Raw genomic sequence first — 23,404 nt, 5'->3', positions numbered from 1 at the left:
TGATAAGTTAAGGATGTAATACTGCAAACCTTAGAACCACCACCTCAAAAAATAAAACAAAGGTATCGTTAATAGGCCCACAGAGGACATATCATAAGGGTAATCATGTTTTTAACTAACATTAAAATAACCATGCAAAAGGATATAATAATTAAATACAGGAAAATATAAATTTTTATAAGTATAATTCTACTGATGCCTACCTCCTATCCCTGTCCTTAAATGTGTAACTTTCCATATATTTTTTACATAGATAAGCACTTATTTTTATATGTATATATAGCTTTTTTTTCTTTTTAATTTTATTTGTTTATTTATTTATTTATGGCTGTGTTGGGTCTTCGTTTCTGTGCGAGGGCTTTCTCTAGTTGTGGCAAGTGGGGGCCACTCTTCATCGCGGTGCGCGGGCCTTTCACTATTGGCCTCTCTTGTTGTGGAGCAGAGGCTCCAGACGCGCAGGCTCAGCAATTGTGGCTCACGGGCCTAGTCGCTCCGCGGCATGTGGGATCCTCCCAGACCAGGGCTCGAACCTGTGTCCCCTGCATTGGCAGGCAGATTCTCAACCACTGCACCACCAGGGAAGCCCTATATATAGCTTTTTTTTTTTTTTTTTAAATTAATTAATTTATTTATTTTATTTTTTTTTGGCTGTGTTGGGTCTTCGTTTCTGTGCGAGGGCTTTCTCTAGTTGTGGCAAGTGGGGGCAGCTCTTCATCGCGGTGCACGGGCCTCTCACTATCGTGGCCTCTCTTGTTGCAGAGCACAGGCTCCAGACGCGCAGGCTCAGTAGTTGTGGCTCACGGGCCTAGTTGCTCCGCGGCATGTGGGATCTTCCCAGACCAGGGCTCGAACCCGTGTCCCCTGCATTAGCAGGCAGATTCTCAACCACTGCGCCACCAGGGAAGCCCTATATAGCTTTTTAAAAACACAAAAACAGGATCACACCAGTCTGCTCTGTGCCTTAGTTGTATTTTTTTTTAATGTGTGTGGTTTGTTTTTTAATTTAATAATATATCTTAGAAACTTTCCCATAACAGCACACACAGAATTACTTCTGTGTTTAGTAGCTGCATGGAAGTCTAGTATATGATGCACCAAAAGTTAATTAATCAGTTCTCTATTGATGGATATTAGGTTATTTGCAGGAACTCAATAAATACAGACTAAATGAATGAATGAATGAATGCTGTAATGAATATTCTTGTAGAAAACTGGGATAATCTTAAAATGCCAGTTTTCTACATTTGTTTGGATTTATTATTCCTAAATTTAAAACAGGCTCACAATTCTATAAAGACAATTCCATAAAGTTATGCCATTTAAAATGAAGAAAAAAATAATCTATAGAATCAACCATAATCTACTTAGCATGAAATTCTTCTCAGAGAAAAGAATACTGTCAGGGACAATCTGGCAACTATTTCTCAAATATATGCATTTAAGTGAAAATATATTTATTTAAGTGAAAACTATCATTAATTTTAATAAGGCAACAAAACAGATCATAAATTAGGATCCACTGTCTCAAAGTTCAACACAGTAACATAAGACATTGATATGGCACTAGTAAATGATCCATAAACAAGCATGTCCTGGTACAGCTTGCAATAAGCAAGTGCAGAGCGAAGGGCTCGTGGTCAACACCCACCCCCCCAGTAGGACCAGGTGAATGTTAGGGATTGGGGCAGGGGTAGTAGCCAAGGGGATGAGTCAATCTCCAAGCCCACTTCAGGCATACTTCTGGCACCTGGGGTCCTGGAGGGCATCTGAGGGAGACACAGCATGTGGAGCACAACACAGCTCAGGGGCACCACTCCATATACTGGGTTGCAGGACCCAGGCAAATCCAGGAAGGGAGAGCCCATCAGGTGCCCAAAACCAAAACTCAGAAAAATATGAAGCAAACCAGAACGCATATAGGGAACTCAAGCTCTGGAACTTAGTAACAAGCTCTGAGGCTATGTGAGAGCAGGGAGTCACTGAACTTAGGAGGAGTGAATCAGCATCTGGAGACAAAGAACCAAATGTAGGTCACAGGAAATGCGGCCCAGCCACAGCTCCAAAGCCCAGCGGTCAGAGCCAGGCCCCCAACTTCTGGGTCAGCCCCCACACCGCTACTCCCAGAGAGGCCCCGGGAGAGCTGAAGTACCTCCTACTTGGCTCATTTCTCCTGGAACCCAGGAGAGCGCTAGGCCAGTGAGCCCACCCACGGGAAGGCAACAGAGTAGGAGTCAGGGACAGTACCAGCAACAAAGAAGGGCTTTGCAGCAAGCACCTGTTCAGAGAATTTCCCACAGTAGTGCCTGTTAAACCCAGCAGTTTGCCTCACAGACCACATAATACGGAAATAAAGCATTTCATCTTCAGAGCACCTTTACTAGAAAGAAGGGAACAGTAATGACCTCACCTTCCCAGTCTGATTTGGTAGATTCAGAACTGTTTTTACGAGAATACTCATGCTGAATGAAATGAATTTGATGTCAGGAAAAAACGTGTGAGCTATTATTGAAGCCCTAATACTTGCCATGGTGGCCTGCAAGAATCAATTCATTTTCTGTAGTGTTCACAAACACTGATTTATGGGAAGTGTGCCATAAAGTCTAGTTTTTGATAAACTATAACATTTACCAGAACCTCACATAAACACACTCAGGTAGAGCATGGATCTTAGGAGAGCTCCCATCTTACTCCGGAGAGGGGTAAGGGTCGGTGCAAAGGGTTTTTAAAAAAAGAAAGCTAAGCCTGCCCAGTTTGGAGCTCCTCTTAGGATGGTGGTCACCTGAACAACTTGTGCCCCTTATCAACTGATGAAAACTGCAGGCACAGCTCGCTGTCTCGACAGGGACAAATCTGTTCTTTTTCTTCCAAATAGTCAATCACGTGCAACATCTGCGCCACCACACAGGAGGGGTGGAGCTCCTTAGCAGTTGTGCAGTAAGGAGCACATGGGCAGAAACACACAGCCACACAGGCTGCCCCTCGAAACACTGGGCTCAGCTATGTGTCACACAGTCTTCCTGCTTCATAAATATGATCACATTTAATCTTTGCAACACACCACCACGAGGTAGGTAGCCTTAGACCCACTTTACAAAGCAAAACACTAAGATCTAGACCAAGAACAGACAGCTAGAAAAGAAACCAGCTTGGACCAAGGTCAGTCTGACAACAAAGTCCATTCTCTTAGATAAAACCTCAGCTGCCTGTTCAATTTTTAGAAAAAGTCCATCAAGAGTTTCTGAGTCTTGGGACTTCCCTGGTGGTGCAGTGGTTAAGAATCTGCCTGCCAACGCAGGCGACACAGGTTCAAGCCCTGGTCCAGGAAGATCCCACATGCTGCGGAGCAACTAAGCCCAGGCGCCACAACTACTGAGCCTGAGCTCTACAGCCCGCGAGCCACAACTACTGAGCCCACGTGCCACAACTACTGAAGCCCACGCACCGCAACGAAGAGCAGCCCCCACTCGCTGCAACTAGAGAAAGCCCAGGCGCAGCAACGAAGACCCAACGCAGCCAATAAATAAACAAATGAATGAATAAAAATTAAAATTAAAAAAAAAAGATTTTTGAGTCTCCATAAGGAGGGACTTTAAGCCAATGAGAAATCTCGCCCAAAGCTGCTCTGCAAATGGGATGAGAAACAAGGTGGCAGCCCGGCTCCTCAGTCATCAGACTGAGGCCTGGACTCCTGGCTCGGCTCCTCAGCAGCCCATGAATTCCACAGGGTTGGATGCCCCCTCTAAGTGGCCTCAGTTCACTCAGGTAACAACAGGTGCCTGCTAGGGGTGTTGTCAGGATTAAGTAGACTAAATCCATGTGAAAAAATGTTCACAAACTGTAAAGCAATAAAGTAGGAACAGTATAGCTTCTGCCCACACTGCCTCCCCTCCCTGGGCCTCTTTCCACCACCTTCCATCTCTCCCTCTGATGGCTCCTCTGCCTTGCAAACATTTGTTTGCTGTTGCCCCCAATGCCAGCCACTTCTCTCCTCCCAAACCCCTGCTCTGTGACCACTGCCTCACTCTCCCCTCACCACCTTGATGAAATTTCTGTTCCCAGAAATTCAGCTTCCACAAAATTTTCTATTCAACCAAGACATCACTCACAAAAGTCACCAAGGGCCCTGGCTCCGTCATGCAACAAATATTTAAGAAGTCTGCGCTACGTCACAGACACCCCCTGGTACACACATACTCATTAGCTTTCCTCCAGAAGCACACCTATCTCTGACTTCACCTTAGGTTACTAACCTCTTGGTTCCAGATTTACAACAACAACAAAAAACAGAAAAAACAAAACAGATTAGACCTGAAGACATCACTACAAATGCATGTTTAGCTTAATACAGAGATGGTTACATATAGAAATGTTTACAGATGTGTATATATACACAGGGGTCAGTATATGCACATATATCTCCTTGCTCTGTCACCTGAAAGGACCTAAAAGTAGTGACACCCCAGTAGCAGTGAGCACACCCGGCACCCTGATCTTGGTCTCTAACACCATTCTCCAATAACAGGAACCAGAGGTCCTTGGAGAAACACCTGATTTGAGAACCGAGGCAGGAAATGTACACGATGATCCCAGAGCATCCTGTGCTCCAGAAAGTAAACAGCCAGAAAGTAAATAGGTGCTTTAAAAAAAAAGTCCACAATGGTGGGGCTTTGTCAAAGTAGCACAGGAGCCAACTGAAAGCGTTCCCACTGGCCAAAGATGGAGCAACAAAATAAAGTAGTAGTGAATTATAACACAAAGGACAAAATAAATATCCATGAGTCCACAGTGATATAAGTAAATGATTGAACAAATAAATGCGGAAGAATAGATAAATCTCCCATACAGAAAAATTCCAATTAATATATGCAGATACTCTGACCTTAGGGAGATGGAGCACAACCCCCCTCTCCTTAAGTGTGGGCTGGGCACAGTAAATTCCTTCCAAAGAGAACAAGATGGGGGGAGGGGATATCAAGTGGAGACATCTGATAAACAGGACCTCAGCCAGGTAATCAAAGTCACATCAACAGTGATGAGTCGTGTTGAGAGCATGGACCTTTGATGTGATGTGATATGAAGGGCACTTCCCCTCTGTGATATTCCTCCCCAAAACCTATAATCCCAGTTTTATCATAAGAAAAACATTAAACAGATTTCAACAGAGGGACACTCTATAAAATCCCTGACCAGTACTGCTCAAAATTATCAAGGTCATCCAAAACTAAGAAAGTCTGAGAGACTGTCACAAGCCAAGAGGAGCCTGAGGATACGTAACAACTAAATGTAATGTGGCATCCTGGATGGGATCCTGGAGCAGGAAAAAGATAATAGGTAAAAACTGAGGAAATCCAAATAAAGTATGGATAGACTTTGGTTGATATTGATAATAATGTATCAATATTGACTCATTGGTTATGACAAGTGTACAATCCTAATGCAAGATGTTAACAACAGGGGAAACTGGGTACAAAGTATACAGGAGCTCTATCTTCTCAATTTTAATAAAATTCTAAAACTATGGACAAAAAAAGAGAGAGAAAGTCCTTTTCCCCTCCCCCACAAAAAACCACCACACAGTTTTTCTTTCTCCCAATTATTCACCAAATCCCATGATTCTCTCCTCATGTCTCTCAGAATGTTACTACTCCACTTTACACCCCAACCCCTACTCAAAAACCTTCAAAGATTTTGTTGCTTTCCAAATAAATGTCATTTCCTCACGCTACCATTCAGGCCTTTAAAGATGTGGAGCAGACCACCTCCTGCCTCTGGAACCTGAGGCTTCCTCTCACTCTGGGCAAACCCTTCCCTCCCAACTCCATACTATTCTCTCAACTCCACCTGCCAAAATTCTACTCTGTCCTTCAAATGTTTTCTTGCTTCCAGAGCTTCCCTGACACCCACCTACCTTTAACACCAGGTGTGTGAGCCCCCTGAGGCCCACGCTTCTGCAGTATCTCACCCGAGCACTAGTTCTCACCACCAAACCTCCCGGGGATCCGTGCCCTCAGAGCAGAAGCTGGTCCTAACTGGACCAACTCTTGCTCACTGAAAACCTTCAGACGATTAGGTGTTCTGCCCACCTGTGTCCATCTAGAGAACGCCCAGTTAACCTTGGTAGGATGCTGCCGTCATCATCTCCCCGCACATCCATAACTGAAGGAGAAGGGCCAAGCCTTTCTGCTGGGCACCCAAAGGGTCACACTGTGGTTCCACTCCCCGCCCGCCAGCACTGTGTCCCACTGTGTCTTTTCACCTAAACTGGAGGCCATGTATACCCCACCCTAGACGGTCTTTTCCTCTCCATTCCAGCCAGTGCAATCCTTCCTTTCTCTGTGCCCAGCTCAGGTCCTCCCTCCCTCCTCCAGAAGCCTTCCTCAGCCAGACCCCTCTCCTAGAATCCCTCACCAGCCACTGGCCACATCACTACTTCTCACTGGTATTAACACAGCCTTGAGCCACTAGTTAGATGTTTCCAGACGCTATCTGATCCACTAAGCTGGTCTGCAGGTGTACTGATTTCACAGTGCTTCCCAGGGTTCTGGACCAGGTCCACTCCTTCCTCATTCCCACAGAGGAGCTGGTACAGCAGAGGCACTGGCTCAGGGGTCAGTAAACAGCGAGTGAGCAGGTCTTCCTGAGAAGCCAGCAAATCATGGTCTCCCAGGTTCAACCATTAACGCTCATGTTCTCAGAGAGGGGGATAACTCAGCACAATGAGGGCACAGATGCCAGGGCCAGATGGCCGGGGTCCAAGTCCAGGCTCTGTGGCTCACTAGCCACGTGACCTTTGAAAAATCATCTAACCTTTCTTGCCTCAGTTTCCTCAATCACAAAGTGGGTGTAGCAGTACCTGCTCCCAGGGCTGTTTGGAAATTAAAGGGATTGTCAATGTAGGAAGCCTGGACAAGCCAGACACACAGTAAGCACGACTTAAAACTAAGCTAGTAGTGCTACTATTTTCCCAGAGGCATAAAGACGTTAAGAGCTAGTGCCTGTGACAGTCTTGATGATGATCTAGTTCCTGAGTGTGATGGGTGTCTTCCGAGTGCTTATTTTATTGTTATGCTTCAGATCTTACAAGGGTAAGAATGTCAAAAATAGATAATTCAAAATAATCCTTTAACGACACATACAGTATACTCCTGGTTGTGGGGAAGGGGGAAAGGGAAGACAGAGAAGTGGAAAATACACCAAAATATTAACAGTGGCATACAGGATTTTATATAATTTTTATTTTCACTGTTGTGTTTTTCCATATTTTCTAAATATTCTACAATGACGTGTTATTTTTATAATCTGAAGGAAAACAGCAAGTTTTCAAGGAACTCAGTTACTCCAATAAAAAAAAGTTAAAATATTTTTCAAGTATTAAGACCATTTTCAGCATAAAGTTTTATTTAAACAACAAAAACTGGGACTTCCTTGGTGGTCCAGTGGTTAAGATTCCACACTCCTAATGCAGGGGGCCCAGGTTCGATCCCTGGTCAGGGAACTAGATCCCACATGCATGCCGCAACTAAGAGCCCGCATGCCGCAACTAAGAGCCCACATGCCACAATGAAGATCCCACGTGCCACAACTAAGACCTGGTGCAGCCAAATAAATAAATAAATAAATATTAAAAAAAAAAAAAACTCTTCAGGGAAAATATTCATGCCTGCTGGTCAAGTAAAAACTCACTTTCAGGAGAAGAGCTGTATGTACAAAGGAAAAGACTGAGAAGCAATTCTCTGGAGCCAGGCCCTGAAGCCAGACCAGGGGTCTGATCTGGGCTGTGCCACCTACCAGGCCAGGCTGGCAACAGACAGGAAGAAACACAGTCTGCCCTTGAGGTCCTGTGGCCAGAGACTCAGGGAGACGACAGTGCCGAGTCAGCACACTCAGGACGTCCACTACAGCAGACAGGAGGCACCTTGTGTCCCTGCAGTGGTTTCACCTCTGTAGAAACTAAGTCCGGACCTAGGCCAGGGCTTGGAGGGAACGCAGAAAGAGGAAAAGCTTGATTTAACATTTTGACCGTGGTTTTATTTTGATACACCTTTAAACTGCTTGTCAGATCAACTTTTAAGGGTAAAAGAAGTCACGCAAGGAAACACCAAACTGAACGGTATTCACTGTGCCCAGCTCATCACCAATACCTTCAGGCATGGGGACAAGGGGTGCAGCGGGGAGGGATGAAGACCAGATGCCAAGGGGACAGGAGGCTGGGAACCACTGAAGCAACACTTTCAACATTTTCCACCAAAACATTCTTTAAGGAAAACTTTTTCCCATTTCCACAGCCAGATACATGTTCTTTCCCTCCCAAATGCTGGTAGTGGCTCATTCCTCTCCCTCTTACATCCAATCGGAACCAGCAAGGCATTCTGTCGCCTCCTGCAGCCAATGAATGGCCAAGTGCAATCAATCCTTGTTCCAGGGAGCGCTTGGGGCCACCCACGTCTCACTGGCACCTTCCTAGCTGGAGCTATGGCCAGCTCTTCCTCGCTCCCACCTCCCCCTCCTCAGGACGCTCCCGACCCACTCCCCATCCCTAACACACATTCACACACACACACACACACACACACACAAACATATACATACGCACTCACACACCTACACAACACATACACATAAACACACACACACAAACTAACCCGCCCTCCCCGCCTGACTCTATAGCCAGAAGAATCTTTTTAAAATGCAATCCTGATCACTTCACTACCCTGCTTTAAAACCTTCTTTAATTGTCCTTAAGACAAAACCCAAATTCCTAGGGCCTCACAAAGCTTGTCAGGACCTGCCCTGCTTGCCTCTCCACCATCATGGGTCTCCCGGCACTTCTCTCCGAACAGTCTCTGCTCCATTTATTTGCGCAACAAATACTCACTGAGCACCTACCACCAGCCAGTCATTATGTGAGGAGCTGGAGATGTGGCACGAACAAGACAAAGTCCCTGTCCTAGTTGGGGAGGCAAAACAAATGCATAACCCGGTGTCACGGGGTGGACATGCCAACAGAAGATAAAGCAGGTGGGGCTACGGCCGTGGCTGGAGCATGGCCCTGGGGAGGAAAGAGGGAAGCACTGTTCAAAGACCGGCTCTCTCCCCTCCCCACCTCTGCACACCTGGCTCCTCTGCCCTCCCTCCCACCCTCTTCCTTCTTTGCCCAGATCACTTCTAGTCTCTTTCAGGTACTGGCTCAGTGTGCCTGCCTTCCAGGAGGCCTTCTCACCACTCTGCACACAGCCACCACCACCCCAACCCATCTCCCCCAGTAAACTGGTAAACTCCTTAAAAGCAGGAGTTATGTACCAATGAATCGCCAACACTTAGCATGGTGCCTGGCACATAGAGGCCCTCAATAAATATTAGCTGAATTACTGAATTCTTTAAATCAGTTTTTGCAACTTCACCACTCTGTCCCCTTGCTACACCCCCACCTTTGACCTGCACACATTTTCATCTCCCCCATTAGGGACCCCCTATTGCACACAGCTTGGGCAAACAGACGCCACCGAAATGTCCAGAAAGCAGAATTCCTTAAATCACTACCTTATTACTCAAGTGCAGATACATAATTACTGCGTTGGGCTTTTACTTAACTTTGTATAAGGATGCCATTTTCTCTAATAAGATAAAATTCCTCAAGGGCCACGCCCACGTCTTATACCTCCTGAGATCCCACACAATCCCAGGCTCAGTGCCATGTAGGTAAATGGTACAAAGCGCTCATAAGAACAATTATTTCCCCACAAAACACTAAGAAGCCCTGCAACTTGCTTTTAGATAGCGTACACTAATAGTTAGGATTTGTGCATTTCACTGTATGTAAAGTTTGCCTCAAACAATAATGTAAGTGAATATTAACCTCTTAGTTAATAAGTGTGCTTCCTCAAGTGCTATGGGTTAGCAGTTCAGAAACTCCCCTCTGTGTATTCCAGCCAGCAAATGAATCCGTGAGGACAAAGGAGCCAGGTTTTCACTGCTGGGAAGGAAGTGACAAACCTGAAAAGGGGAACAGAGGAGACGGGCCTTGTGGTAATCACCTCTGTGCATCACGGTACAATGCACAGCAGTAAATAAGCAATAAATACAGACAAACACGGATGTCTCCACCCTACCTCTCTGCTGAGGGGGCCTGCAAACAGTGGCACACCAGCAGCAATGGGCACACTTAGTGCCAGGTCTTGCTTCTAAATTCCATTCTCCACCAAAAGGTACTGGGGATCATTGGAGAAAAGGCTGATTCCAGGGCTGAGGCAGGGAAAATACAAGATAAGCCTGGAACATCTTACAGTGCCAAAAAGCTAAGAAACGTTCAAAGCCTTGTATGTCAAAGGGCACTGACAACAATGTGATGAGGCCTTGCTAAGCTAGAAAATAAATAATGACAGGGACGGGCCAAATGAACAGCAACAAAGTTGGGACCAAGCAACATGATGCGATGCTCTGGAAAAAGCAAGTCACTTCAGTAGCATCCTCACCCAAAATGCATAACCTGCATCTGAGTACAAGGAAGTATCAGGCAAAACCAACTTGAGGACGTTCCAAGAAATAACTGCCTGTATTCTTTTGAAATGTCAAGGTCAATGAATTCAGAACAGAAAGTAGGATGGTGGTTACCAGGGGTTGGGGGAGGGGGAGGGAGAGTTAGTGTTTAATGAGGACAGAGTTTCAGTTTGGGCAGACAAAAAAGTTCTGGAAATGGACGGTGGTGATGGCTGCACAACACTATGAATGTACTTAATAACTGTAGCCTTAAAAATGGTTTAAATGATAAACTTCATATTATGTATATTTTATGACAATAAAAAAATTGTCAAGTTCAAGAAATTCTAAGAAAGCCTGAGAAACTCCTTTAGATTAAAGGAGGCTACAAAGATGAGACTTCTACGGCAGTAAGTGAACCTGGATGGGGGGAGGGGCAAAAATGGCTCATAAAGGGGCAAACCACAACATTTTAATGTGAACTGTGGATTAATAATAGTATTATATCGGGAGTTCCCTGGCGATCCAATGATTAGGACTTGGCACTTTCACTGCTGTAGCCTCAGGTTCAATCCCTGGTTGGGGAACTAAGATCCCGCAAGCTGTGTGGCAAAAAAAAAAAAAAAAAAAATAGTATTATATCAATGGCAAATGTCCTGACGTTTACAACTGTCCTGTGTTTATGTAAGAGGATGTCCTTGTTCTTAGCAGATACACACAGTAAGGCATAAAGGAGCACAGTCTCCAACTTACTCTTCAATAGTTCAGGGGAAAGAATTACATATTCACATTTATAAATAGAGAAAAGTAAATGAGGCAAGATGTAAAAACGGGTGAATCTGGGTAAGGATATATGGGAATTCATTACACTATTCTTGCAATTTTTCTGTAAGTCTGAAATTACATCAAAACTAAAAAATACAAAATAGTAGTAGTCAAGAACAGAAGACCCACCTAGAAAGCACACCGACGGTGGGTAAAATTAACACATGTCTCTGGCTGTCTCTCCTCAGCTGTCTCCCCTTCTGCTGTAAAGGCACAACCCTCTCTGCAGAGTTGGATGTACAGGGCAAGTATAAGGTTCAAGAACATGATTAAAGCATTAACTTATCATGCCATATATTTACTGGAATGGCCTTTTCTATGTATTTAACTACACTTACAAAAAGGAAACAGTATCCACCTTGAGCTCCACGGAGACAAGCATGGTGGATGCCCCAAGCACTTTAATGGATTCTGAACAAAAAGAGGACAGAGTCAGAAACCTAGAGGACACCCTCTATATGTAAGCCACATGGATCTTGTTAGAACTCTAGCTTTACAATTCCACAAGGTGATAATGAGGTAGAAATGTTCTCATCCATTTCAGGACTCTTCCACAGCACGTTGTTCAAAATGGAACACGGGGGCTTCCAGTGGGCGCAGTGGTTGAGAATCTGCCTGCCAATGCAGGGGACACGGGTTCGAGCCCTGGTCTGGGGAGATCCCACATGCCACGGAGCAACTAGGCCCGTGAGCCACAACTACTGAGCCTGCGCGTCTGGAGCCTGTGCTCCGCAACAAGAGAAGCCGCGATAGTGAGAGGCCCACGCACCGCGATGAAGAGTAGCCCCCACTTGCCACAACTAGAGAAAGCCCTCGCACAGAAACAAAGACCCAACACAGCCATAAATAAATAAATTAATTAATTAATTAAAAAAAAAATGGAACACGGTACATTTTTTAAAGCAGGTTAAAAAAAATCTATGTAGATGTCCCTTTGTGGCTCCTGAGGCTCACATGACAAATGCCAAAGGAAAGTTCATATACTTCAAATGCAAAGTGAGAGGGTGTTATAAACCCCACCCCCTTTTACCCCCACATCCAAACCAGACTCCCTTGATTCTACCTTCTCGATTCCACCTTCTGGACATCAGCAGAGGCCCTGCCCTGTCCTCCACCCCTCCCACCACTGTCTCCTCCAGCCCTGGTGGTTCTCACCTGGATTATCACACTCCCCTCCCCAGCTGGTGATGCCACCTCCAGTGTCACCTCTCTTCAAACCCTCCACTCCACCCACAGTCAAAAAGACCTTTCAAAACACAAATCTATGTCTGACACTCCCCTGCTTAAATCCTGAAGCAGCTGCCATCACCAACTACATCAACAGTCATTAGTTGCTGTGAGTTTAAAGCTCGGTCGACTTGACTGATTTATGTTTCATAAATGTTGTTCAATGCAAAGGATTCACTTATTTACTATAAACTAAAGGCTTTCGCTGATAACCATGGTCTCCTCCCCTATAAACACACAGTGCACTATAATTTGATGACACGGCACACTGTCAGTAAGCAATAAACCTCCACTGAGCTGAAGTGAAGACCTCTGGCTACCTCCCCTCGCCCCACTGGATCCGTTCTCCTCCCCTCACAGAACAAGGCCGTCCTGGGTGAGTGGCAGTGTGTCTTCCTACAGGACACGCAACAGGGGCAACAGGAGGCCCTAACGGTGCCTAAAGGGCTACATATAAGGCAAATGCCTTCACAATCACAAAGGCTCTCCACAAGCACAAGCTCAGAGGATGGAAAGAGTGTAACAGATCCCTTTTAGGTCTGTCACTTGATTTCTGGTCAAGCTTGGTATTTTTGGCCAACCATCTGATACCTCAAGCCTTCTTCCTAGTTTAAGTCTGATGCCCACTTTTTTTTTTTTTACACTTGTTTCTCTCTCTATTTTTTTAATAGATCTTTATTGGAGTATAATTGCTTCACAATACTGTGTTAGTTTCTGTTGTACACCAAAGTGTACAACAGAATCAGCCACATACATACATATGTCCCCATATCCCCTCCCTCTTGAGCCTCCCTCCCATCCTCCCTATCCCACCCCTCTAGGTCATCGCAAAGCACAGAGCTGATCTCCCTGTGCTATGCTGCTGCTTCCCACTAGCTAACTATTTTACATTCGGTAGTGTATATATGTCGATGCTACTCTCACTTCGCCCCAGCTTCCCCTTCCCAACCCGTGCTCTCAAGTCCATTCTCTATGTCTACATCTTTATTCCTGCCCTGCAACTAGGTTCATCAGTACCATTTTTTTTTTTTTAGATTCCATATATATGCGTTAGAATACGGTATTTGTTTTTCTCTTTCTGACTTAACTTCACTCTGTATGACAGACTCTAGGCCCATCCACCTCACTACAAATAACTCAATTTCGTTTCTTTTTATGGCTGAGGAATATTCCATTGTATATATGTGCCACAACTTCTTTATCCATTCATCTGTCGATGGACATTTAGGTTGGTTCCATGTCCTGGCTATTTTAAATAGTGCTGTAATGAACATTGTGGTACATGTCTCTTTTTGAATTATGGTTTTCTCAGGGTATATGCCCAGTAGTGGGATTGCTGGGTCATATGGTAGTTCTATTTTTAGTTTTTTAAGGAACCTCCATACTGTTCTCCATAGAGGTTGTATCAATTTACATTCCCACCAACAGTGCAGGAGGATTCCCTTTTCACCACACCCTTTCCAGCATTTATTGTTTCTAGATTTTTCTGATAATAGCCATTCTGACCAGCATGAGGTGATGCCTCATTGTAGTTTTGATTTGCATTTCTCTAATAATTAGTGATATTGAGCACCTTTTCATGTGCCTCTTGGCCATCCATATGTCTTCCTTGGTGAAATGTCTATTTAGGTCTTCCACCCATTTTTTAATTGGATCGTTTGTTTTTTTGATATTGAGCTCCATGAGCTGTTTGTATATTTTGGAGATTAATCCTTTGTTGTTTCATTTGCAAATATTTTCTCCCATTCTAAGGGTTGTCTTTCTGTCTTGTTTATGGTTTCCTTTGATGTGCAAAAGCTTTTAAGTTTAATTAAGTCCCATTTGTCTATTTTTGGAGGTGGGTCAAAAAAGATCTTGCTGTGATTTACGTCAAAGAGTGTTTTTCCTATGTTTTCCTCTAAGGGTTTTATAGTGTCTGGTCTTACATTTAGGTCTTTAATCCATTTGGAGTTTATTTTTGTGTATGGTGTTAGAGAGTGTTCTAATTTCATTCTTTTACATGCAGCTGTCCAGTTTTCCCAGCACCACTTATTGAAGAGGCTGTCTTTTCTCCATTGTATGTTCTTGCCTCCTTTGTCGTAAATTAGGTGATCATATGTGCATGGGTTTATCTCTGGGCATTCTATCCTGTACCACTGATCTATATTTGTTTCTGTGCCGGTACCATACTGTCTTGATTACTGTATCTTTGTAGTATAGTTTGAAGTCGAGGAGCCTGATTCCTCCAACTCTGTTTTTCTTTCTCAAGATTGCTTTGGCTATTCAGGGTCTTTTGTGTTTCCATACGAATTGTAAAATTTTTTGTTCTAATTCTGTGAAGAATGCCATTGGTAGTTTGATAGGGATTGCATTTAATCTGTAGATTGCTTTGGGTAGTATAGTCATTTTCACAATACTGATTCTTCCAATCCAAGAACATGGTATACTTCTCCATCTGTTTATGTCGTCTTTGATTTCTTTCATCAGTGTTTTATAGTTTTCTGAGTACAAGTCTTTCGACTCCTTAGGCAGGTTTATTCCAAGGTATTTTATTCTTTTTGTTACAAGGGTAAATGGGATTGCTTCCTTAATTTCTCTTTCTGATTTTTCGTTGTTGGTGTATAGGAATGCCAGAGATTTCCATCATGTCCACTTTCTTTTAACTACACTAACAAGTCTCAAACATTTGATAACAGGACACCTAACCACTCTTAAAAGATTACTGAAGACTCCCAAAGAGCTTTTTATATGTTACATTTATCAATATTTTCCATATTAGATGTTAAAACCAAATATATATATATATATATTTCCTTATTAATTCACTTAAAAATTATAAACTTATTACATTTTCAATAAAGATTTCTATGAAAAATAACTATTTTCAAAAAAGTGTTAGACAAGTGACACTGTTTTTTGCAAATCTCCCAATGTCTGCCTTAATAGAAGACAGCTGAACTCTCACATTCTGCATTCAATCTGTTGTGATATGTTGTTTTGGCTGAAGTATGTGAGAAAAATATGGACTGAAAAAGACACATAGTTTGCAAAGGGCAGGAGTAACAGAATAGCAAAATAATTGGAAATATTCTTCTATGATATTACATCAAAACTCAGTAAGTGGTAGTTTCTTAAAGGTTTGCTGTAATCTATCTGAATAGAATAGAAAATAGAAAATTTAATCTATCCAAAACCAAAGCAATGACTCTTCATACCCTATTATGTTAAAATCCATTGGCCTAACTTTGGATCTTTTACCCATGGATGATTTTATAATATCATGAATCGGTCATTTGGAAATATTGGTTCACTGAATTATGCAGATGTTCCAAATGTGGACACATTTCATTCTACAATATAAGAAAGATCATATTCATTAATATCACCATCATCTCATCAGAAACATCTTTAAGTACTGGGAAGCTGGGAAGCTCACAGTGGCAGATACAGGTTTTCCAAAACTCTAATTTTCACTTGAAAGCTCAAATTTTATCACTGGCAACAAATACTGTCAGTTATTTTCCTTGAAGTGAAGCTCACTTGGTTCGTTTTCCAGAAAATGTCCACCAGAACCCAAGCCTGACCGTTCAGGGCCGGCCTGCCAGCCTCCTCCAGGTGCAGCTTGTGTTTCAGGAAGGGTAGCAACTGGCGCAGCCGGCAACCGCAGGTGCTCTTCCTCAGACAACCATGCCTCGTGCAAAGGATAAAAAAGGCGTGTACCAAAGAGCCAAGATTTAAGAAAACTAATAATTTTAATGCTTTATCAAGGGCATTCTGAAGTGAAACTGCGATTTTTTTTTTTTACTGAGAGCATATGGCAATGAAGAAAACAATAACCACCAGCACAGTCAGACGCCACCATCTTGATTCAAGCTCAGGCACCAGCAGTTTCACCCACCCACAATCAGCGCAACTGTCAACATGGGGAAAAGGCCAATAACTAACATCTTCTATTATTATGAAAACAGTGTCGCCTCGGGGACCCGAGCGAGCACCGAGCACACGGTGAGAACAGCTAGGCTGCACCATCAGCATTGTTCTGTTGGTGGTTGACCACCACCCGCCTCATCTTCCCCATACATTTTGTTTCAGCCTCCATGGCCTCTCAGCAGGATTTTTCCAGTGGAGACACTGTGATACAGTTTTGCCTGTTTGTTTTTACCTGGGCTGTGTTTCTCAGATTCTGCTTCCTCTGTTGGAGCCCTGTAACTATGTCCCTTCAGACAAGCCTTTTAATCAAGCCCCAGTTTCCTCATCAATCACACATAGATAACGATCTCTGCTATTGAGCCTTGAAAGACATGATCTATGTGGAAGCCCTTGGTGAACAATTCATTTTTTCATCAGTACATTTTTATTGAATCCCTATTGTGTGCCAAGCACTGTCCTCTATGCCAGCAGAAACAAGGTTCTTGTTTTATGATTAAAAAGCTCACTTCTGGGGGTCAGGGTATAAAGAAAAATATCAGAGACATAAAGAGTGATCATGAGCGACTGGGGAGCTGCTTAAGATGGGGTGATCAGGAAAGGAAGTGACCTAGACACTGGGTGCAAACTACAAGAAGGAGCCAAGTGTGCAAAGGTCAGATGGAAGAGCATTCCAGGCCTTTCCATCCAAGAAGCAGAAAAGGCAGGTGGGGTCAGATCAAGAAGATTTGTGAACCAGGGTGGAGTTTGTGTTCTACTCCAAGCGGCCTGGTAAGTAATGGAATCTGATTTACACTTTAACAAGCTCCCTCTGACCACTACGTGAAGAATCAATTGTAGGACAAGAGCAGACATAGGGAGACCAGTCAGGACACGATTCTAGCTATCCAGATGAAAGATGGTAGTTGCCTGGACTGGGCTCACATCGGTGGAGACAAAATGAGGTGGTCCAATATAAGACACAATTTGGAGGCAAAGTTGACAGGTTCTGCTGATGACAGACAGTACAATGAGCAGAGGAAGAAGAAATAATTACAGATAAATTCTAGATTTACAGTTTGAACAACTGAGTGGGTGGTGATGACACTGTGTTGTGATGGAGAAAACCAAGGCAAAGCAGGCAATTAGGTACCTGAGACAAGAGTCACAGCATGTAGACGGCACATAAAACCATGAGACTAGATGAGATCAGCTAGCAAGGGGTGTACAGAGAAAAGAGAAAGGGCTCCAAGATCAAGTTCTGGAACACTCTACGCTCAGCTGTCAACCAGCAAAGGAGTCTGAGGAGGAGCAGTTAGTGACCTCAGAGGAAGACCTGGAGTTTCAGGAAGACACAGAAGCAAGTGAGGAAAAAGCTGTGTGAATGAGCGAGTGGTCCACCCTGGAATGCTGCTGAGAAGTCGAAAAGATAAGGACAGAGAAGTGACATTTAGATTTAGCAACAAATGATGACCTTGTGGAGGGCAGTCTGAGTGGCATGGAAGAGAGCCTAAATGGAGTAGATTGAGAGGATGCAAAGTGAGGAAACAGGAGTAAAGAAGGGTTATAAAGTATTACTATTTCCCCTTGCTCCAAAGACAACCTAAACATTTGACTGTCCATATATCAGTTTAATGTATCTACTTGGCTTCCTCCGTGGTTTATTCAAATATGGCTACAAAGCAAGGTGACTAAGTCTAAAGACTGGTTTGGGAAATGGCTTCATCATTTTATAGCTACATCTCCTACACACATGCAGGTATAGTGTCTCTGTCAATGGTTTTCTTTCAGAGCAATAGCTCTCAGGCTTCCCTGATTCCATCCCACATACGTAAGGTAAAGATCCATCTGAGACCAATTTTCTCCACATGCCCACTTTGCGGAAAATGAACTCTGTGATAACTATAAAGTATCACAGTAAAACATAAATGGCGGAGTTATATACAAATCTGTTTTAGCCATAGGTCTATGAATGATTCACTTCGAACTGTAATTCACATGTCTAGTTATCTGAAAATCACAAGTCAAAAATGCCAGTGAGGCATATACATATTTACTACACACAACCAAACAACAAACTTGATAATTTGATAATAAGAGTATTAAACTTACAGTAACTTAGTAATTAAAATGCAACAATAGTGGCATCTGAAAACCAGGAATGGTTCAATACCAAGACTGTGGGAATCCCAACCGAGAGTGGGCACGTGCTGTAGTTCTGTGAGGATGCCAAATGCCGAGAGGCAGAAAACTTGGAGTCATCACTCAACTTTGGTAAAGTTGTCAATTTTAGGAACCCTTAACAACTCCACTAAATAGGACAACAGTAAGTAACTACTGATACATATACAATAAAAGTGTGTGGACTTGGGACTTCCCTGGTGGCACAGTGGTTAAGAATCTGCCTGCCAATGCAGGCGACACAGGTTCGAGCCCTGGTCGGGAAAGATCCCACATGCCATGAAGCAACTAAGCCCATGCGCCACAACTACTGAACCTGCGCTCTAGAGCCCATGAGCCACAACTACTGAGCCCAGGTGCCACAACCACTGAAGCCTGCGAGCCTACAGTCCGTGCTCCACGACAAGAGAAGCCACCACAATGAGAAGCCTGCGCACCGCAACGAAGAGTAGCCCCCTCTCACCGCAACTAGAGAAAGCCGCATGCAGCAACAAAGACCCAACACAGCCAAAAATAAATAAATAAATAAATAAAATTTATTTTTTAAAAAAAGTATGTGGACTTGCATACGGATCACAGGAAAAAGCAATGACTGAGTCTGCATTTAGGGCAGTCAATTGCCCCCTGGAAGAAGTAGTCTACACAGGTCCTGGTACAGGACAACCAGGTCCACACCTGTTGCTTTACAATGATGCTGCATCATCAGACTGCTGGAGATCACCTCCAGCACAGGGAAACAGTCTGGCATCATGCCCATGTGCTCAAGATTCCTAGAATCTTGAAGTCACATATGGGTAACCCACAGGCCAGAGCCAACCCCACAAATGGACTGCTTCATGTTTTGTAATATTCGAATTAGTTCCAGTATTTTAAAATTGGAAAACTTCACATTAAAAAAAAAAAAAAGTTTTCTGGCTTCTCAAAGAAAAGAGAGAGAGAGGGAGACCTGGCCAGGACCAGCTGCCCCTTGAGCTGCAGCCTGTGCTCTTCAGCGCCTCACTGATCTCAGCCTCCAGAAAGTCAGGCACGAGTCAAACCTCAGCTGCCATTTATCTATGAACCTGTGCCATTATTCTCCTTCTATCTGGCCTGTTTCATTCATTTATGCTACCTTCCAACTCTCAGCATCATTTGGATCTGTACCCTTTACCCTAGCATAGTGTGCTGAAAAGGTCCCCTCAGGGTCTAACCAGGGGAAAGAGACTACAAGGATGTACAGAGGCCAAGCTCTCACAAACTTAACTAAAAATGTTAGCTGCTGATCTTCTTCTTCATTAAACGACTTGCAAAGGTCGGACACAGCAAACTTTCTCCCCTGGATCTTTCTAAGTCAAAATCTCAGTAATTACTCCGACTCCCAGAACTTTTCTTCCTCTTAATAACCTATGAAGAGCTTACCAGGGAATGTTAATCATTCACAAATTGTTTTAATTAAAAGGTCAAAAATAAATCCATCAATCAGTTTTGAACAGTTTAAGCATGGGTTTAGAGTAGCAAAGGGAACCGCATTTCAAAAGAAAAAAGAAAAAAAAGCCCTCCAAATAGAATGGAAAAAAAAAAAAAGATTACAGTTAGTTTTAAAATAAGTCTTTTCATATATGCATAGGAACCACAAAAGCTTTAAACCATATAATTAGTACTAAAGATGTCCGTAAGACAAACTTTATACAATCTCTTCCAATGACCATCTCTTTTTAGTCTCTAAACTACTTTTGGATGAAACAAATTTTCCTAATAACAACTGAAGCACCAGTTACTAGTGACTGACTAGCTAGAATTACCACAAGGGTAATCCTATATATGTTCAACATCATACACTAAAAACAACAATCTTATATAAACATATCCATAAACCCAGAGCAAGCACACTGCATTACAACACCAACTACCCCTCTTAGGCTAAAATGTTCAAATCAATAAAGACAGTTTTGAAGGAGAAAACAAAGCACAAAAAAAACCCCAAAACAAATTATAAGCGTGTATGGGTGAGACGATCCCACCCTTTTGCTCTGGAGGCCAGGAAATAGATGGTGGTTGATTAAGGACAGGTTTCACAAAATTGACTGTTTTCTTTCCTACTAGCTTCTTAAGTCACTATCCACACTCCAACACCATGAGGACCCCCTACCAGACCCAAGTTCCAACCCATCATACTCTATTATTAGAGAAATTGTCTCCACCTAACAGTATCGCGACACCACATAAAAGTACGAAAGTCTTGATTCAAGACAAACTGTTTAGAAGTCTATGATGAAGTTCACTGTAACTTTAAAATAACTTTGCATTAATTTGTTACTAGCTGAACATTTGCCAGTAATCTTGTTTCCTAGCATACTATATTAGACTTCTGCACTCCACCTAGCTTGGACAAAAAAAGTAAACTAGCCACTAAGTAGACTAACCACGTTGGGACAAATATATCCCAAGTTGTCTTTCCTCTAAGTGTTAACAATACAAAGTTTAACAGTACAAAGTATATCAGAGAGTATGTAAATAGTTGCAATGCTGTATTTTCTAACTTGCTTAACTTCCATTGTCTGAATTAGAACTTACTTTGAATCTAATTAACACTATCCAGTGAATAACTACTAACTAAAACAGCTTTTTCCATTTACAATTAAAAAATGGAGTCTGAAATGGTTTGTGCTTTTTGGTTGACTTGCAACATGTGGCTGAGAAAAAATATCGCTGCTCTCCCAAGGACATATTTCTGGCCCTGAACTTTCTTGAAAAAGTTATCAAGGTCTAAGGGACGCAGGCTCAATCCACTTACCCGATCCTTCATCCTCCAGCTCTGAGCTAAAGATTTGGAGCCTTCAATTTTCTCACAGTGCCTCTTTTTCATGAAAGCCAAAGGCAGGTTCCAGTCAGTAAGATCGGCCTCATCTTCCTCCCCGAGACCCAGGAGGGGCGACTGCAGCATCTCGGATTCCATCACCGGGGGAGGGGGTGGGGGAGTCCTGGGCAGCAAGCGCTCGAGAACCTCCAGCCTTAAAAACTAGTGTGTACCAGAATTGGTGAAATAAGAAACAGAGAAGGGGGAAGTAGAAAAGGAAATGGATGGAGAGTGTGCGGAGACCCTCGCTGAGGCAAGAAGTCTGAGATCCTTCTCTCTAACTCTGCGCGAGAAATCAGAAGGGGTGGGAAGAGCGGTGGGAAATGAGGGAACCCAAGGAGCTCCTCACAGACACACACGCCCCCAGATCCCAAGCCACCGGCTGCTTCTGAGGCTGTCCGTTCCCGGAGGGGCTGCGAGCGGAGCTGTCAAAGGCGTGCGAGACTCCAGGCCTCACGACGACCCTGCTCTCGGCCTCCAACGCCTCAGCCGATCCGAGGACAGGCAGGCCGCCCGCTCTTGGTGCCGGTTTGCCGACTGGGCTGAGGTCTTCGGCCGAGGGGAAGAGGTTCAGAGCGCCTCGGGTCTCCTACAGCCACTTTCAGCCCTGCGGATCTCGCACTCGCCGGAGCTGCTGCAACCAGAGCCAGGACGGGCCCATCGTGCTTGCCCGCAGCCGGCTCCTCAGCCGCGGGTCCGCGCGGCCTGGCCGGTCCTGGACTCCGGCCCCGTGGCTCTCTCCTGCCTGAGAACGAGTCCTGAGAAACGGGCGACACGGAGCCGCGGAGAAAACGCGTAACGTGGGCTTATTGGGTTTGGGGAGTTTTGCCCTCTGGCTTGAAGCTACAGTGAAACTCCTCTCATCAGCACATCAAGGAGGACGCCATATTGCCAAGACCCAGCATGCAGCGCGATCTACGGCGTGGCGAACAAGCCAAACTTCCTCAGAGCGTTCTGGCCATGCTTCCCAGGAGGCAGCGAGAGGCGTCCCTGTCTCCCCGTTACCATCGTTACCACAATTACGCTTTCTAGAGTTTATGGCAGTTAGTATAATAGATGCGTCATATCAAAGTCAGTCCTATAAATGAAACTGTGTTATTTGGAAAAAAGCTTTTTATTATTACAAATGGACCTACATGCTTCTGAAATTAAAGGATTCGACCCCTTGTCCAGATTTTGAAAAAGCAGCAAAGGCTTCAGAAAGAACAATTGATAACATTACAAAAGAAGATAGTATTGGGGGGGTGGGGGTGTAGTATCCTCCACAGTATCAATCATATTTTCTTTTTTATTTTCAAGGAACACTAAATGAAAAAATTAATTTCGACAATTATAATTTTTTGCTTAATCCATCTTATTTTCTGTGCAGTTTATTCTTATTTTGATAGAGCTTCATGTGCAAACAACTAAACACTACAGATTTCTATGCGTGTCACGCCTCCTGCGTTACTTTATTGCTGTATTCCATAAACATTGCGTATTTACAGTTTGTGGATAACTGTGTCCCATGCGGAGGGATTATAAACCCCAAGCAGCATGCGGTGCCTGCCTTCAATAAACATAGTGTCTAGTGAGACACAGATGTAACCGTTAGATAGAGCCGGGCAGAAGGCAAAGAGGCTCGTCTTCCCCTCTGCATTTAGGTTTTGAGGTCAGGCCCACCTGTATCTGCATCTCAGCTGTATCACTTTCCATGTCTGTGACCTTGGTCAATCCCTTAACTAGTTCAGCCTCACTTTCCTCAACTATAAAACTGGGTTAATATAATACCCACCTTGAAGGATAAAATTAACCCGTGTAGGTATCTGGTATATAGTGAGTGCCCAATACAATTCCAGCAATGATGCGTCTATAGCTGGAGCGAGATCTAGCAGCCCTGTGTGCTTTACTAATCTAAAACCTCAGGGTGGGCTCTGGAAGAGACCCTTTTTCTCAGTGTGGTTTCCTAGGGCTTTGACACAATGTGGCAGCCCA

The 23,404-nt window shown here is 43.8% G+C and overlaps 1 protein-coding gene and 1 non-coding gene across 3 annotated transcripts in view; one reads left to right on the top strand and one right to left on the bottom strand.

The window, feature by feature from the left end:
- The window catches only part of RPTOR (regulatory associated protein of MTOR complex 1), a 353,305-nt gene extending 331,014 nt beyond the window's left edge, over window positions 1–22,291 (bottom strand). The window contains exon 1 of one of the 2 annotated variants that reach the window (XM_036836768.1): window positions 21,368–22,291. In XM_036836768.1, coding sequence (XP_036692663.1) covers window positions 21,368–21,529 — 162 coding nt within the window. In that variant the 5' untranslated portion in view covers window positions 21,530–22,291. The remainder of the gene's footprint in view (window positions 1–21,367) is intronic. The other variant, XM_036836767.1, reaches the window with a different exon arrangement.
- TRNAR-CCU lies at window positions 7,423–7,495 on the top strand. Its single transcript has one exon. It is a non-coding gene; the product is annotated as a tRNA-Arg (tRNA).
- Window positions 22,292–23,404: the final 1,113 nt, after the last annotated feature.

This window comes from Balaenoptera musculus, chromosome 20, assembly GCF_009873245.2.
Source record: "Balaenoptera musculus isolate JJ_BM4_2016_0621 chromosome 20, mBalMus1.pri.v3, whole genome shotgun sequence".
Taxonomy (NCBI): Eukaryota; Metazoa; Chordata; class Mammalia; order Artiodactyla; family Balaenopteridae; genus Balaenoptera; species Balaenoptera musculus.
Note: the sequence above shows the minus strand (reverse complement) of the source record. Positions and strands in the feature narration are given on the sequence as shown.